Raw genomic sequence first — 17125 nt, forward strand, 5'->3', positions numbered from 1 at the left:
CTCATTTCCCTCTCCAGCCCCTGGCTCACATTCAGCCTCATTGCCCTGCTTGCTATTTCTTGAATACCCAAGCCATGTCCCCTCACACGGACTTCACCTTGCTGTTCCATCTACCTGAAACTCTCTTCCCCCTACTCTCCAAAGAACTCACTACTCCCTAACACTCCGTTTGTAGATCAGGTGTCTGCACCTCAGAGAGATCTTCCCTAAACATTTCGTCTACCAGGACTCCCTTCCTTCCACCCGACCCTTGCTGTTCCGCCACTTCCCAATCCCTTGCCCTGCTTTATTTTTCTTCATAGTGCTTGTCATTGTCTGAAGTTTTAGTATTCTGTTGTCCATCTTCCCCAAGCTTGATGAGAACAGTCACTGGGTTTTATCATGCCTGTGTCGCCAGCCCTTGGAACAGTGCCCAGCACACAGCAGTTGCTAAATATTTGTTGAATAAGATACTGAATGGATATTCAGTCACAATGGGGTTTGTCTTAGGCTTACAGGCTTCTGCAGATTTGAAAAAGCATTTCCCTATATGATCTCATCTGTGTAGTGACCCCTGTCCAAAGTCAAAACAAAACAAACGGGTCTGGTGGAGGAGTGGAGAGCATACTCAGAAATTAAGGTTTCTGTCTGGAGCAGTTTTGCGGCCATATGAAAGTACTTACAAAAAAATATATATAGGACGCCTGGGTGGCTCAGTTGGTTAAGCCTCTGCCTTCAGCTCAGGTCATGATCTCAGGGTCCTGGGATCAAGTCCCGCATCGGGCTCCCTGCTCAGGAGGGAGCCTGCTTCTCCCTCTGCCTGCCGCTGCCCCCTGCTTGTGCTCGCTCTCTCTCTCTCTCTGATAAATAAATAAAATCTTTAAAAATAAATAAATAAATAAATAAATAAATAATATATATATAACTTACCACAGTATTCGTAAGCATCTTATTTTTTCAGACCTCGTTTCTCCTTCTTTGAAACCAAAGCTTTCGGAGCCACAGTTCCAAAGAGCCTTAACTACCAGTCTCAATGTGTTTCCTTCTGCCTTTGTTTGATTCAGGATCTGGGGTTAGCACAAGACTCTGCCACCAGCACAAAGAGCCCGATCCTTCTGGGCAGTCAAGCCCATCAAATCTACAGGATGATGTGTGCAAAGGGTTACTCAAAGAAAGACTTCTCATCCGTCTTCCAGTTTCTACGAGAGGAGGAGAGCTTCTGAGTTTGCCCTTGGCCATGGACGCTGTTGGACACCAAACTCTATCCTGGAGCCTCCTTATGGCTCACTCCACAAGTAAATGGGTTTAATCAAAGGTCACCTGTCTGCTTTGGATTATCTAGGTCCCAGTGAACCCTAGGATTTTCCACCCATTTTTAACTGCTTATTCTTTTTATCTATTTAGCAAACATGTGTTATCTGAATTTATTTTCCGGAAAGCCACTGATGGTCTCTGCTAACTAGCTGATTAACCTTTTTCAAAAGTTTGATCCCTGAGCATCTTCAACTACATCATTGCATACTTCAATCAGGATATTATTTACTCCATTTCACAGATAAAACCAAATATTTTTTAAACAGGATGGAACCAAGCTGAAAGAAAAGAAAAGAAATTGATGTGGGGAAAGGAGGTAGAAAAAGGGGAAGTATAGTGAATGACTACCTGTGTCCCTCGGGAAGTTTGTCCTGTTAACCAAGTGGTGGTATTCTTGCAGTATTGAGGTCACGGATTTTCCAGGGAGTTGATAAAGCTAGAGAACTCCTTGCTGCATGTTTTATAATTTGGACTCTGTTACATTACTTTAGTGTGTCCTTGTTACAATTCCCAATACTCAGCAAACTTGTTCTTTATATTTTTGCTTCCTTGTACATTCTTACTACATATTTTTTGACTTCAAAAGAATGACATCTTTAGAACTGTTTCAGAGCCAATGATGGTATTTGCTTTAGATAATTATTACATTATTCTAAATATAACTGTATTATTTTGAATTCAAATAAATTTCTATGCTGATAATACTTTCTTGGAGTTTTTGTGTCTTCCCAGCCATTTGGTGAACAACTAAATGATCTGACAAACTAGTGTTACAGACCGATGGGGAAAGGGTAGGAAGAAAAGGAAGGGAGGGGAGGTCAAAAGGAACAGAGCCTCAACTGGGCAGTGGCAAGCCAGCATCCTGCTGGGCTCTGTTTGAATCCTTAATGGGCATTCATTTGAATGTTTTCTAGATTGTGGGTGCATGAGAATTCAGCCTGCATTAAGTGGAATGTCCCCCAGTGTTGAGTGCAGTTGCCACTTGCCCTACCACAGCCCCTAGGAATATTCTTGTTGATAGACCTAGATACCAAATTTGGCAGAAGTACTACGATTTTCATGGTCATAAAAAATTCCAGGCACTATTATAAGCGCTGGGGCTATGTTGATGAACACAACAAAATCTTGCCTTGTAGACCCTAAGTTCTGGTGTCTCGTGTGTGTGTGAGGGGATGTGACAGACAAGAAGTAAATGTTTAATGAATATGTCAGGTAATAATAAGGAAAGAAGGCAAGATAAGGGGGATGGATGGAAGGAAGTGCCCAGTGTGTTTTGTTAGGGTGGTAAGATGGCATTTGAACAGAGATAACATGGAAGTGAGGGAACAAGCCATGCAGGTATCTGAGGAAAGAATATTCTAGGAACAGGGAACAGAAAGCACAAAGGCACAGAGGTAGGATGATGTTAGATATGAGGAATAACAAGGAGGCTCTAAGTGAAGTCACGAGATGAGAACCAGAACTTGTAGGGCCTTGTAGGCTATGTTAGGATATTGCTTTTATTCTTTTTTATTTTTATTTTTATTTTTTTGAGAGAGAGAGACACACAGAGAGTGATACGGGGAGGGGCAGAGGGAGAGGGAGAGATTTTAGCAGACTTCGCACTCAGCAGAGCCCGATGCAGGGCTCTATCCCAAGACCCTGAGATCACGACCTGAGCCGAAACCAAGAGTCGGACACTCAACCAACCAAGCCACCCAGGCGCCCCTTGGCTTTTATTCTGAGCAAAATCACATGGTATCAGTTAGCCAAAGCAAAAGCTAACTGCCACATTGCCACCCAAAACTTAGGGGCTTCAAATAACAAATGTCTGTTATTTTTCAAGATTCTGTAGGTTGGCTGTATTCTACAACGGGCCAACTCCTCTGGAGCTGGAGGGTCTAGTTTGGCCTCCCTCAGCCGGGACAGCTAGAATGGTTGGGGCTTCCCTCCACATGGTGCAGGAGGTTAATCTGAATTTCTTCACATGGTGGCTGAAAGGCCGTCAACAGCAACATAGGACAAGCCCCAGTGAACAGACATTTTGCAGGGTTCTGCTTGTTTCATGGCTAGACTGTCCCATTGGCCGAGGCAAGTCACAGAGCCAAGCCCAGAGTCCACATAGGAGTGGACGACGTAAGAGTATGGACACAAAGAAAGGCATTAGGGTGGCCAGTTTGCAAAGATCCTTTCACGCCAACCCACTGAGCGTTTCATTTGGAGGATTGATGTGGTCTGACCTACTCTTTAAAGGATTGCTCTGGGTGCTGTGTGGAGGGGATGGTGGAGGCCAAGGGTGGAAGCAAGGAGACCGGGTAGGAGGGAATTGTAATAATCCGGATGAGAAGCAGTAGGGGCTGGGGCCACAATGTTAGTGATGGAAGAGGCAAGAAATGGTCAGATTTGAATATAAAAGATAGATCCACGAACTGATGGATAGGATGAGAGAAGAGGGGAGAAGTCCAAGGAAGAATCCAAGGTTCGTGGGCAAAGTGAAGGAAAAGAGTTACCATTTACCGTGGGGAAGATGTGGGGGTTTTAGGAGGAAAAAAACTGTGTTCGAGGTGCCTAGGAGCCACATAAGTGGGGAAAAGCAAAGGTCCAAGACCATGCCCTGTGCCACTCTCACTTTCAGTGGTTGAGCCAGCAAGTGAGACTAAGGAGGAGTGACAGTGGATGGGAAAACAGCAGGAGTCGTGACCTGGCAGCCAAATGAGGACAGTGTCTTAAGGAGGAATGGTTATTTGTGTCAAAAGCTACTGACGAGTAATGAATGTTAAGAGCTGAGAATTAATGATTTGGATTTGGCATAGTCATTGGTGACTCTGCAGGTGTGCTGGGGTGTGTTGGAAATGACATTGAGCATGAGGGAAAGGGAAGAGAAATTGGAAGCAAAGAGTAGGGACAACACTCAAGAAGTTTTACTGTTAGAGGAAACAGACAAATGGGGTAGATACTGGCAGGGATATGGGGTCAAGGGAAATTTTATTGATATTTTTAAGATTGGAGATACTATGGGGTTATGCTGATGGAAGTGGGATGATCCAGTAAAGGGAAAGAAGTAGTGCATGAAAGAGAGGACACCTGCCAAGCAATATCTTGCAGTGGAGAGGGAAGGGGACAGGCAGGGCCGGATCTCTGAAAACAAAAAACCAGCACACACAGATCATGTGTCGGACCTGTAAGCATCTTACGTGAAGGGTATTAGAGCTAGAAAGGACTTTACCAGCCTCTCAGCCTCCTCTGACCGTTACTTTTCTCATCTGTAAGGTTGTCATAAACAATGGAGCTGAATATTCAGTGCTTGTTTGGAAACTTGAAACAAAAAAATATGAGCGAAGGACAATCCCAAGTGTTGGCAAGCATGTGGAGAGAAGCAAAACCCTCATACGTTCCTGCCAGGAATATAAAGCGGTGCAGCCACTTTGGAAAATAGTTTGGCAGTTCCTTGAAAAATTAAACATAGAGTTACCAAAGGACCCAGCAATGTCACTCCTAGATATACACTCAAGAAAAATGAAAATATATGTCTGCATGGAAACTTGTACACGAAATGTTCATAACAGCATTAGTCATAAGAGCCAAAAAGTGGAGGCAATCCAAATGTTCCCCACTGATGACTGCATAAACAAACTGGCAAATCCATGCAATGGAAGAATGGCCATAAAGAGGAATGAAGTACTACCACGTGATACAACATGGGTGAGCCTTGAAAACACGATGCCATGTGGAAGAAGCCAGACACAAAAGGCCACATGTTACACGATTCTGTATGGAATGTCGGAAATCGGCAAATCCACAGACACAAAGTAGATGAGTGGTTTCCAGGGATTAATGGGGAGGGGGAAATAGGGAGTGACTGCTCTTCGGTATGGAGTTACTTCTTAGGGTGATGAAAATGTTCTGGAATTAGATAGTGATGGTTGCATGACTTCATGAATGTATTAAAAACCACTGAATCGTATACTTTTAAATGGTGAATTTTATGATGTGTGAATTATATCCCTATGAAAAACTAAGGAAAGGGGCGCCTGAGTGGCTCAGTCGTTAAGCGTCTGCCTTCGGCTCAGGTCATGATCCCAGGGTCCTGGGATCGAGCCCCACATCGGGCTCCCTGCTCTGCGGGAAGCCTGCTTCTCCCTCTCCCACTCCCTCTACTTGTGTTCCCTCTTTCGCTGTGTCTCTCTCTGTCAAATAAATAAAATCTTTAAAAAAAAAAAAGAAAAACTAAGGAAAAATATCATGAGTTACAATCTTTCTCTCTTCATAAGTGGTTCTCAACTGGGGCAGTTTTGCCCTGAGGGGACATATGGCAATGTCTGGGCATATTTGTAGCTGTCATACAGGGGGGATGGGAGTGCTCCTGGCATTCAGTGGGTATATGTCAGGGATGCTGCTAAACATCCTACAGTGCACTGGACAGGCCCCACAACAAGAATTTTCCTGCCCCAAATGTCCATAATGCAGAGTTTTGAGAAACCCTGATCAGGTGTGGGTTCCACAGGTACCTCAAACTTGGTACATCAAAACCTGATATACCCCATCGCCCCACCCAGGAGACCTGCTTCTCTGACTGGTCCCGCTCCCATCCAGGTTCCCAGGAGCCATCCGTGACTCCCCCCTCCCTCTACGCACTCTGCATTGTGAGGTCTAAAGCCCTAGAGCCTGCTTCAGGGCCTCATCGCTCCTGGCCTGGGGTGCTTCAGCGTCTTTGGAATTGCTCTTCTTTTTTCCTAACAGCTTTCCTGAGGTATAATACATATACAGTAAAACTTGCTCATTTTAAATGTAAAATTCATTGACTTTTCGTAAGTTTTCAGAGTTGTACAGTCATTACCACGATCCAATTTTAGAACATTTCCATCACCGTGCCCCCCCCAAATCCCTTGTGTCCGTTCACTTTCATTGACTGCTCACCCCCCCACCCTTTCTCCAGAGGCACCCACTAATCTTTCTGTCTCAGTAGATTCACAGCTGCTTCTTGGCCACCACTTTGGTTCTTCAGTTCGTCCTTCATGCCCCTGCAAGAGATAATCTTTATAAGACTGACATCCAGGCCCGTCATTCCCCTGCATGAAATCCTTTAGGCTGGGCTGCGGTCTGAGCTCTGCAGCGTGGTGTTCATGGCCCTTCATGTCCCGGCTCCTGTTGTACTTCACCAGCATTATTGCCCTCGGCTTTGTCTGTGGTATAAGCCTGGGTGCCAAAGGTTGTGAACCACGGCACTTGCCGTTTTTCAAGGATGCCACATTTGTCACACCTCAGTCCCTTTGCACCTGAAATGCCCTTCTCCACTCCTAGTCAGCCAGCTCAGGCGCCATAGCTCCTAAAAGGCCTTCCTCAGCCACGGCAGGCCGCGTCACTTCCCCTCTGTTTCCATAGATAGCTCTTTGATGATCCCTCTTGTATCAGAGGTCTTATCCTATTACATCATATGTGCTGGCTCGCCCGGCTGTCTTCCACACCAGTCACGGAGCTCTTTGAGGGCACAGAAAGTGTCATGTTCAGCTCTGAGTCCTGCATCGAGTTCAGCACCTTGCATCTGAGTAAGAACTCAGTGAATGTGTGAACGTGTGAATGACCGAGTCAGTGGAAGCTGTGACATTGCATTTGTGTCCGGTGAACTAACCGCGCAAACTTCTTTCTTCAAGAGTCTTCCTTAGCAGATCAGGTTTATTTTACTCTGTTATCAGTGATGCAGTTTGTTACACACGGTTGCCCAAGAAGTCTTGCAGAATGTGAAACTTTGATAAATTTTTCTTAGTTGAAAGAAACTTCTGGGGAAAAATACGCATGGTAGCAAGATTTTGTCTCTTTGTTTATGTACTTTATGTTTTTTAAAAAAAGATTTATTTATTTGATAGAGCAAGTGAGTGTGGGTGGGGGGCAGGGCAGAAGGAGGGGGAGAGAGAGAATCCCAAGCAGACTCCCCTCTGAGCACAGAGCCCAACGTGGGGCTGATCCCACAACCCTGAGATCATGACCTGAGCTGAAATCAAGAGCCAGGTGCCCAACTGACTGAGCCACCCAGATGCCCAACCGACTGAGCCACCCAGGCACCCCTGTTTATGTACTTTAAACGTCAACTTGCATGCACACATTCCCCTTTTTGAAGCATGGTAGTTCCAAACGTAATCTCTGTAACATGCTACACAGACCTTGAGGCATAAGGTGAATTTCATAAGAACACAGGTTTGACTTATTCGAGGGATTCTGTGACTAGTTAGCTGTTTGGGAGAATCTTTTGCTCTCCTGTCGATCTGACATCAGGATAAGGAAGCATATGCTCAGCCCCAGCTAAGTCCAGCGCTGAGTGAACTCCAAAGGGACTGGGCCTACTCCTTGGTCATTTTTCTCAGGGCATGAATTTTGATCTTGACTTATCTTCCAGGCAATCAGAAATGTGTGTGATCTGTCTACTTCTTGTGGGGAGTGGGAAGCGAGGGGGAGAACAGCAGATCTGAGCGGAGAATGGGACAGCGTTATCCACGTGCATGAATTCCACTCAGGCTACTGTCAGGAGCCTGCTGTTCGGGGAAAACAGCACAAGTTACTACTGGCCTCGGCTGCATTAACTGCACCCTCGAGCATTCTCAAATGGCCAGCCAGTGGGGAGGCACCTGCCCGGGGAGAGGGTTTGGGGGGGTGTTGGTTAGCCATCTTTCAGTTCAGTTGAAGAGGAAGCTTTAGAACATCAGAGGGATTTGTAATGTTCCGTGCAAGGTGTCAGACCCATAAACTAGCATGTCCATCGCACCAGTGTGCACGTGGAATTGCCTCTCGTTGGTGGCAGAGAGATTGAAGATGACCTTTTACTATTTATTGTATTCATCATTTCATAATTCAAGAATACCTAAAAGGGATGAAGACTTCTTCACTCAAACTAGAATTCGCCTCTTTGAGAACGTGAATAGGAAATTACAGTGAACCAGAAGCACACTGCAGGAGTGCTTTCGAGTGTCTTGGTTACCAGAACTGTCCCCAGTGAGGAGACAGGAGACCCGTGCCTCAGGTCAACACTAACCTGTGCAATATCGTACGGATAGTTTCCTTCTTTTGAAAACGAGAGCAGTGCGCTGATCTCCAAAGTTTGTTTTAGCTCTAAAATTCTGCTTCCTTTTAGTTAAGGGCTTGAGAAAATGTGAGGCATGTGCTTCTGACAGTTTTTGGACTCTCTCTGGTCAGGTATTATTTATTGCTTACATAGCCATCTCATTTATTAGGGTTTTTTTATAGCCGGGAATAGATTCAGAGATCAATACATTTTTATTAATGATGGTCCGTCATGCCTGGCAAAGAGATGGCAAGAGAGCTCATCTAGAATGAGCCACTTGCATAAACCTGACACACAAGCTTAGCTACGAGCTGCATTTTGGCAGGCCTCTCTGTAAAATAATGACATTGGCAGAGGGAAAGACGATGGAAACCTTCCTCACAGCCAGACTCATAAAATCAAAGGGCGGGTTTGGGGTGTGCTTCCCAGCCCTGGCTGTATATGCAAATCCCATGACTTTTTTAGTGCAGCATTTTATCTTCAAAAGGACAAAATTTGGCATTTGCTGTAGTCATTAAAAATGATAAATGCCTAAAATGCTTTAGAGTTGGGATTATTGTAGGTTAGAACAAATATTGCTTCAGTACCCAACAGTATCTTAGAGTTGAAAACTTCTCACTGATGTTGTCAAACCAGAAAGTAAAAAAAACCCTTCATTATTGTCCCTTTAAATCATATGAAATTGGGCATAATTGTTGCCAGTACTCCTTGTAAAAATGAATGGTCTGGAAGTGACTTACTTTTGGAAGTGAATTACTCCTCCCGACACCATTAAGAGATAGCCTTGTGCCCCTGAAAGAGTTAATCCACCTCCAGATGGAGCTTTTCAGCCCCTCTGAGCAGAGTGGTCAGATGATAATCAAGTTCACTATTCTTTTACATTTGTTTTGGGCCTGTTGAACTTAATTTTCATTCCATTTATGGGTAGAATTTGAAACATCTTATGATAATTTTAGACGATTGGAGGCCTTTCCCAGAAATGTCACCTTAGACCTCCAATCTCAGAGACTCGAAGAGCAGACGTCGAGGAGCAAACGTCGCTTTAATCCCTGTCTCTCCTCCTCTTAATGAGCTTAACCCTGACCCCAGGTCTGCTCTCTGTAAGTGCCAAACATGATTCATTCTCCTTGCTTGATTTAGTTTTGTCCCTTTAATGAGCCAAGATGACCAGGGAGACCTGATAACTTATTTGTGCTAATGTAAGTATGCTCTACTAGTTAACTCCTAACTCATTTATTTGGCTTTTCCTTTTGCCTAGAATTGACCCTTTGTCTCAGAGATGCAAGGTCCATGTTTTAGACAAAGGAGATTCGAACAGTGAATGTTAACACGCGAGTCAGGAGACAGACACTGCACTGGAAAGAAAGATAAAGCAAACTGTTGGAGAATGAGAGAGAGACAGAATATCAGATTCTGTGCCTCAGCTACCGCGTTACAGATCCAGTATACATGTTCACTGAGAACAGTATTTTATTATGCAGTTACTGCCTCACGCCCTCCTGCTCAGAACTCCCCTTTGGAGCTCGAGGCCTCCTAGCATCTGCCAGTCACACATTTCTCTGCTGGTGTCTTTGCAATCTGAATGTCCTATTTCTTCAATTTCTGATACTGTTTGTGTGTGCAGGAATGGGTTTTTCACTTAGTGTTTCATACATGTTCTCTGATTTCTTTCTTCCCCAATGTGGCAGTGGCAGAACTGGGCCATCAAGGACACGTACAAGGTGACAAGCAGGAGGAGACTTTTTAAAAGAGATTTACGATGGGTTTAGTTTCCCTGTTGTTGAGCTTACCACTTTCAGCCCAATTCATTTTGGATCGGTAGGTATCTGACCATGGGGTGCTGATAAATGTGTTTTTATCATTGTGAATTTATGCTTGCTTCAATGTCAAAAAGAAAAAAAAAAAACTATTAAAACGTGGTATGACTTTGAGCGGTGGCTCGATCCCTGATGATGGCCCTTCCTGGCCATCCCATTTAATTTCTGGCTGGTCCAACATTAAAAGCTGCCCCTTCCGACGTTGGGTGTTCCCTGCATTGCACTGTACTCAAAGCAGTTCAGCCTGGCTCCCTCTGCAGGTCAGCGACACCCTCAAGTTTATATACCTGTGTCACCACAAATCTTAAAAGATGCAATTTTCTGGGCAGCTCCATCCTCCTCGGATGAATAGGAGGGCGGGAGTGAAGGCCGGGGCTCTCCTCTCCAGGTTAGGACCAGGAAGGGCTGGCGCCTCTGTCCTCCCTCACCCAGGCCCCCGGGAGGCCACTGGCTGAGGCCTCCAAGACGAGGGTCTAGCACATGCTGCAATGTCAGTTTTTTAAAACAATCTGCTTACTCTTTTCTGAAAATACCTCGCCGTGCTTCTCCCGGAATGGTACTGTTGGCATCCCTTGTCCGCGGTCCAGCTTTGCACACTTGCTCTCTTCGGAAGAAACAAAACTTCAAAGAAAATTCTCCTAGCAGTCAAAGAATGATCTAATCTCCAGCTCTTTAGAGCTGGGGCATCTTTTCTTATGTTAGCCTGTTATGCCAGATGGTTTCCTCTTCTAAAAAAAATAAAAAATCCTAAATGAATTCTGCTTGGTCAGGTATTGTCATCTTTGTAGAGAATTTTCTTTGCCTGATGTCCTATCTGATGGGCCATTCTATGTATTATATGCTACATAATCTCCATGAATGGATACTGTGCTCCATAAAACTGCCATACTGTTTTCAGAAACTAGTAATTCACAAAATAAATCTGAGACAGTGCTGTTAATAAACACAAATTGCAAACAAGAAGGTAGTAAGTGGAAATAATGCACTCATTTAGGAGTAATAAAGCCTTTGATCTTACTTTGAAGGAAAGAGTCTATGTTTAAACTACCCATTCAGGGACAGCCAGATGCCCATAAAGAGCAGTGCTTTGCTTTGATAGAAAATCACTGAGGCCTGTCTAGCAGGTCTGGTTTGTAAACAGATTAGTTAAGGGCTCATCAGGACTGATTTGCATAGGATTCAGCAAGCCCCAGTCACTTTTTCAACCTTAATGAGCAATGCCATTTCCAGGTTGGAAATGACACCATTTTTTTTTTTTTACCTAGCTAGAAATCTTAGGTAATTACTTTGTGGGAAAGGGAAAGAATATTCACATAAAGTGAATCCTTGCTGTCCTCAGCTAATGGGAAAATGATGACCTGAGACTTGTTTTGCTTGCTCTAAATGGTGAAGGATATAATCAAGGAAATAGGTTATGAGTTTAAAATTAGGTTACAGAAAGGTTTTCTTCCCTTTCTCTATTATTTGAGAGATAAAGGAGGATTAATCCAAATTATAATAGAAGAGGTAACATGCAGCTGCAGGCTGGGACCACAAATATTTATCTATCTACAGATGTTTATGGAGGACCTCCTTAAGAGCCAGGCTGTGTTCTCTGGGCTGGGCCTCCCTAGGTGCTCAAGGCAGAGGAAGGCCCTGCCCTCACAGAGCCTACCTTCCAGAGCCATTGTGGAGAAATGGGAGCAGTAGAGGAAAGGAAATGGGCCAGTATAAGCCCATGTTCTGAAATTTTTACTAATTAGCAGCCATTTGCTTGAGAGGTGGCAAGATCAGTATCCCCAGAGAGAAAAAAATCCCCTCTGATCAATAGAATTCCAGTTTTATTTTTGATTTTCAGAAGAGTCAGTCATCGCTTTGATGTCAATGATCAGGAATATCTCCTCTTTTTAAATTTTGGAGTGAAGAAAATATCAAAGCCTTTGCTTACTCTGCTAACTTGATAGGTAACAAGAGGAGCAGCTCAGTAGAGATGAAGGGTAACTTTGAAAAGAAGGACTTTTGAAATAAAATGAGCTGATACAGGAAGTTTTCAACTCGGATCTCTCAGAAGTGCAGTGATTTGATGGTGGACGATGGCCTGTTTCTTTGTCTGGTTTGCAGCTGCGTTGTTCTGCTTGTAAGAGATGTTTTTAAGCATTGTAAACATTGGTGACACTAAGTTGCTCGGTTGGGAACTTGGGTTTAAATAACAACCTTCAGCCTTTGTGTCTTGCCTCGTCAAGGCCAAGGACCTCAGCCCTGCACTGCTTCCTAGAAGCGAGATCCAATCAGCATGCTCCTTAGGAAAGCTGAGTCACGTGAATCCTGTATCTCTCAAGGGAATGCGGGTGAAGGCTTGGAGGGCCTTGCTGGTCCCCTTCCTAGCACGCCCATTCCACTGTTTCCTAATGGGGAGATCTCCCTCTGGCTCGTCATTTTCTACATGTCTTGTCACTTCCATATGGGAATATACCTGATGACCTCTTCCGGGCAGGTGCGCTCGCCTGGAGAAGCCGTCTAGGTGGGCACTGACAAGAAGGCTCCAATCTGCCTTTCAGGGGTCCTCTTGACACATGGCGGCACCTGCGTCTTTGATGCACAACAGTGGGAATCCGGGCTGTTCTCCTTCCTCCTCTGTCTGCAGACATCTCTCTCCAGTTCACTCCTGCCAGCTCAGGTTGGCATGAGGCCGATCAGCAAGACCACTGCCTGAGCAGATGCCCAAATGCGAGCTCCGTGCAGGCCAGACCATTGTTTTGCCACTGATAACGTCCAAACACCTAGTACGTGCCTGGCACATCGTAGGGACTCACTAAACACTGCATTTGTTGGGAAAATGAATGAATGAATGAATGAATGAATGAATGAATGAATGAATGAATGAGATACCAGTTTTCTCTTAGACGCATCCCTGATTTTTACTAGGAATGCTTGACACTCCCGCTGCTGTGACTTGCCGGGAACAGAGCCAAAGCCAAAGTTCCCAGGGGCTCTGCTTCCCGGGGCTCCAGGGCAGAGGGATTGGAGGGAGAGGGTCTGGTTGTGGTGAGGCAGGCTTGCCCGTTCTGAGGCAGCCTGGGGCGGGGCTGTAGGCGTGGTGTCCAGCCCCAGTGTTTGGAAGTTTTCTTGAGTTAGAAGCAAAGAACACTTAACCCCTGTTGTTATGGGCCCCAAGGCCAATTCCAGGGTATCAGGAAAAGTCCCTCTGGACGGCCAGTCTCACCTGTGAAGCTACTAGCAGAGCTCTGACCTGTAGCAGATACTCGGTGAACGCCCTCCTCTCAGGGTGGCTGTGGCCGAATCCTGGCTGGGAAGATCCGCGCCCGGAGTCACGACGTGTCGCCCTGAAATGCCGCTTCTACCAACCAAGCTTAGAGAACCCAGGAAGCCCTCGGAATAGGAAGCCCAAAGCTTTGCTTGCTCTTGGTTTCCTGAGTTTTTACATATGAGTGAGATAGGTTTTAAAACCCTCCTTTAGGGGCACCTGGGTGGCTCAGGCGTTAGGCGTCTGCCTTCGCCTCAGGTCACGATCCCAGGGTCCTGGGATCGAGTCCCCCATCCCCAGGAGGGATCCCAGAGCAGGGAGCCCGCTTCTCCCTCTCCCTCTGCCTCTGCCCCTTCCCCCTGCTTGTGTTCTCTCTCTCCAACAAATAAATAAATAAAATCTTAAAAAAAATAAACCCTCCTTTATTTTACAGGCTCGCAATCAAACCTTTGAAAATAATGATGAAAGCCACCCTTCCTCCCCCCACTCACCTGCTGCATCTTTTAACCTGGCAGCGCCGAGCCGGTCGTGTCGGGCCGTGAAGGGGTCAGACCTGAGTGGGAATCCCAGATTTGCCATTTCCTGGTGTGTGGCCTCGGGCAACTGCCAGCCCCTCTCTGCCTGCCTTCTCACCTCAGGACGGGGATGATAATAGTACGTACCTCACCGCAGAGTGGAGAGGCTTCGAAAGGACAGTCTGTGTGCAGTGCATGGTGTATTGTTGGCCACAACGTAAACTCCTTGACCCAGCATTTCATTCCTGGGAAGGTATCGTAGAAAAATAATAAAGCATCTATTTATAACTAAACACATAGAGATATATTTACAAGTGTACTCATTCGTCTTTGCTTTAGAGTAGTAACAAGTGATTCGGTTCCTTTTCGGTGCCTTGGTCTCCTTATCAGGCTCTTTCCAGGTCTTGGCCAGGCCCAGAGTCAGCTGGTAAGAGGGTTTGGCTTTGGAGATGGAAGAAAGGTAGGAAGAGCTATGCAAACTCTCGCAGCCCCAGAACGTCCCCTATGTCTCTTAAGTTGTCAATGGAGGCACCGTAGGGCCAGTGAAAATGACCTATCCATCCTTGCTTCTAGCCACCAGTAGCCCTCCTAGTTGTTAGGAAGGGAATACAAATGGTTGTTTACAGGCAGCCAAACCTGATGCTAGCATGATAGAGCCCTAGGAGGTAGAGAGAGCATCCGTGCGCCCCAGGAGAAGACTGGGGTCGGGAGTGTGGGAGGAGAGGTGATGGAGGACTACCATTGCCTGGCTAGCATCTGAGGAGACAAGGGAAGCCGAAGGGCTTTGGAATACAATAGACCTGTGTTTGCATACCAGCCTTGCCAAAGGGTAGCAAACTATTTCATGAAGTTTCGTTTTCTTACCTTTAAAATGGAAAAGCATTCCAGACAGCTATTGCAAGAATTAAATGAGATGAGAGAGTGTACATGAAGCATCGAACCCATGGCAGATAATAAAAGTGGGTTCTGGGGCGCCTGGCTGGCTCAGTCAGTGGAGCATGTGACTCCTGATCTCGGGACTCTAAGTTCAAGCCCCACGTTGGGTGTAGAGATTACTTAAAACTAAAATATATTTTTTTAAAAAATAGTGAATTCCGCTTTCAAGTATTTTGTCCTGTTGTTTAAGAAATCCGTGTGCTCTACAACGTGTGTTGATTTTGGATTCAGAGGAAACGATCAATGTGACATCTTTAAAATTATTTTATGTCCCAGATATGAATGGTCTGATGTGTATAGTTGGCATAATTTTCATGACCTCAGTGGGGTTTTAAAGCATTTACTCTTGTATTAACCTTTTTGATTAAAGACGCTCTCGTTGACTGATCCAGCAAGTTGGTTGAATAGTGAAGAAGTAGATCAGTAAGGCCATGAGAAACATTTTAAAAATGTGATTACATGAAATGAGGTGGCTAGTCCTCTGATAGCACTTGCGTTTATCATCACGCTGAGCTGTGTTCACATCTGTTGCGTGACTGACAAAGGCCTTTGAAGTTTGCTCAGAATACAACTAAAAAGGCTGGTCAGGGAAGGGATGGGGGAGGTGGTGGTAGAAAGCCTGCTTTTACCCAAGTGTCCCATGTAGATAAGCACTAGGGTACAGAACTAGTAAAGGATGGTCCTCCAAGCCTTGGATCTTCTCTTTCATTCACTTCCTTCTGCTCAGAGGAGCTGCTAAAGTAATTTACAGTTTGGAGAGCTGTGATCACCCTACCTGAAGCACTAAAACCTCATGGTCATGCTTCCAGTTTATCACAGGCCATAAATGCTCACAAGTTGTAATGGACTAAACGAGCCATTGCCCAAGATTTTAACCCAGATGATAACACCACTGAGGCAAAGCCTTTTTTTTTTTTTTTTAAAGATGAGTGAATGTGTAGCCTACTGGATATTTCTAGAGCTCATCTTTTTACTTTATGCTTTTGAATTTGATTCAACCAGATCCAAGGTTGGCTTTCATATTTACAGAAAGGTGCCCCTTGCCTTCCCTTTCCTTCCCATCTCACTACCGCCTCTACCCCAGTGGGGCTCAGGGTGCGCGGTTTGACTGATCTTGCAGTTAGAACAGAAAGGAAAATGATGTTAGCATTTGCATTTGATCAAGAGTTAGGCTTCTACTTTCGACACAGGTCAGCAGCCACAGAAAGCAGCCTTGTTGGAAATAGTGCAGGGGAAAACATACCCGCTGAGTTTAGAATGATTACCAAATTCCAGCATACTGCCTTCTAGTGAAATCTAAGTTTTGTGTTAGAGTCATAGAAATTACTCAAAAATCAACCCTCTTAGCAAAATGAGTGGATTTATCGATGCCAGAGAACAGATTTATTTAAAAACTCAAGAGTTCTGCTCTAAAAAAAAAATTAAAGGAAGATTGCCTCAAGACATTATGGTATTCTAAAACTTCCGAGGCCCTTGGTCATGTCAGGGTTTTTTGTGGGCTTTTGTTTTTTTTGCCTTATAGCTTGTTTATTTATTTATAGTTTTTCCATTCTGACCACCTACATCTACTCTCTAAATGCCATAGAAAGGCAAAGAGCTAGAAAGTATCACCAATTTTGCCTCTTTACTGTCTATCTTTTGGACGGGTTGGAAACCTAGTTTTTGTTGGCTTTTTGGTGTAGGGTTTTCTTTCCACGTAAGTAACAGCAGTCACCTATCCTCTTGCCCTCATGGGCTGGGGACCCACAGGATTGGTATCACCTGGGAGCAGGATAGAAACACAGAATCCCAGCCCCAGCCCAGACCTGCTGAATCAGAATCCTCTGTATTACAGGTTCCCCAGAGGATTCCTTTCCACACTCAGATCTGAGAATAGCTCATGCTGTGTTTCGGTCTCCTTGGCAGGTTTTTAGTTTGAAGGGGTGGGTGTTCCTTGGAAGCAAAAAAGAGAGACTCAGAGCACTTCCAGAAGCAGAGGGTTTACTGAAGGGACATACATGGACCTGAGCTGGAATCCAAAAGGAAGATCCGAGGCAGCACTAGGGGCAAGCTACCCCCTGCTTCTGCTGCCTCCTCACCTTGACTTCTACTTGGCCCATCATGGCTCCCCCTGTCCTTTCCTCCATCATCATATCTAAGAGCTAGAATCTGGCCCAGTATGGTGTTTTTCTTCCAGGCACCCATAAATCACTGGAGTGGACTCTTGGATCAGCTGGGGGCAGGGACAGGCAAGTGGTCTGCATAAAGGCTGCCCCTCAACGGACAGGCAGGGAGAGAGCCCTGAGAT

General features: G+C 45.2%; 1 protein-coding gene across 1 annotated transcript in view; it reads left to right on the forward strand.

Annotated features, from left to right (window-relative positions):
• Nucleotides 1-1995, forward strand: part of HIBADH (3-hydroxyisobutyrate dehydrogenase) — a 105407-nt gene extending 103412 nt beyond the window's left edge. The window contains exon 8 of the mRNA XM_045864520.3: nucleotides 1044-1995. Within this exon, the coding sequence (XP_045720476.1) occupies nucleotides 1044-1202 (159 nt within the window). The 3' untranslated portion in view covers nucleotides 1203-1995. The remainder of the gene's footprint in view (nucleotides 1-1043) is intronic.
• Nucleotides 1996-17125: the final 15130 nt, after the last annotated feature.

This window comes from Mirounga angustirostris, unplaced genomic scaffold (assembly GCF_029215605.1).
Source record: "Mirounga angustirostris isolate CCGP_5_RB_7025 unplaced genomic scaffold, mMirAng1.0.hap1 SCAF_12, whole genome shotgun sequence".
Taxonomy (NCBI): domain Eukaryota; kingdom Metazoa; phylum Chordata; class Mammalia; order Carnivora; family Phocidae; genus Mirounga; species Mirounga angustirostris.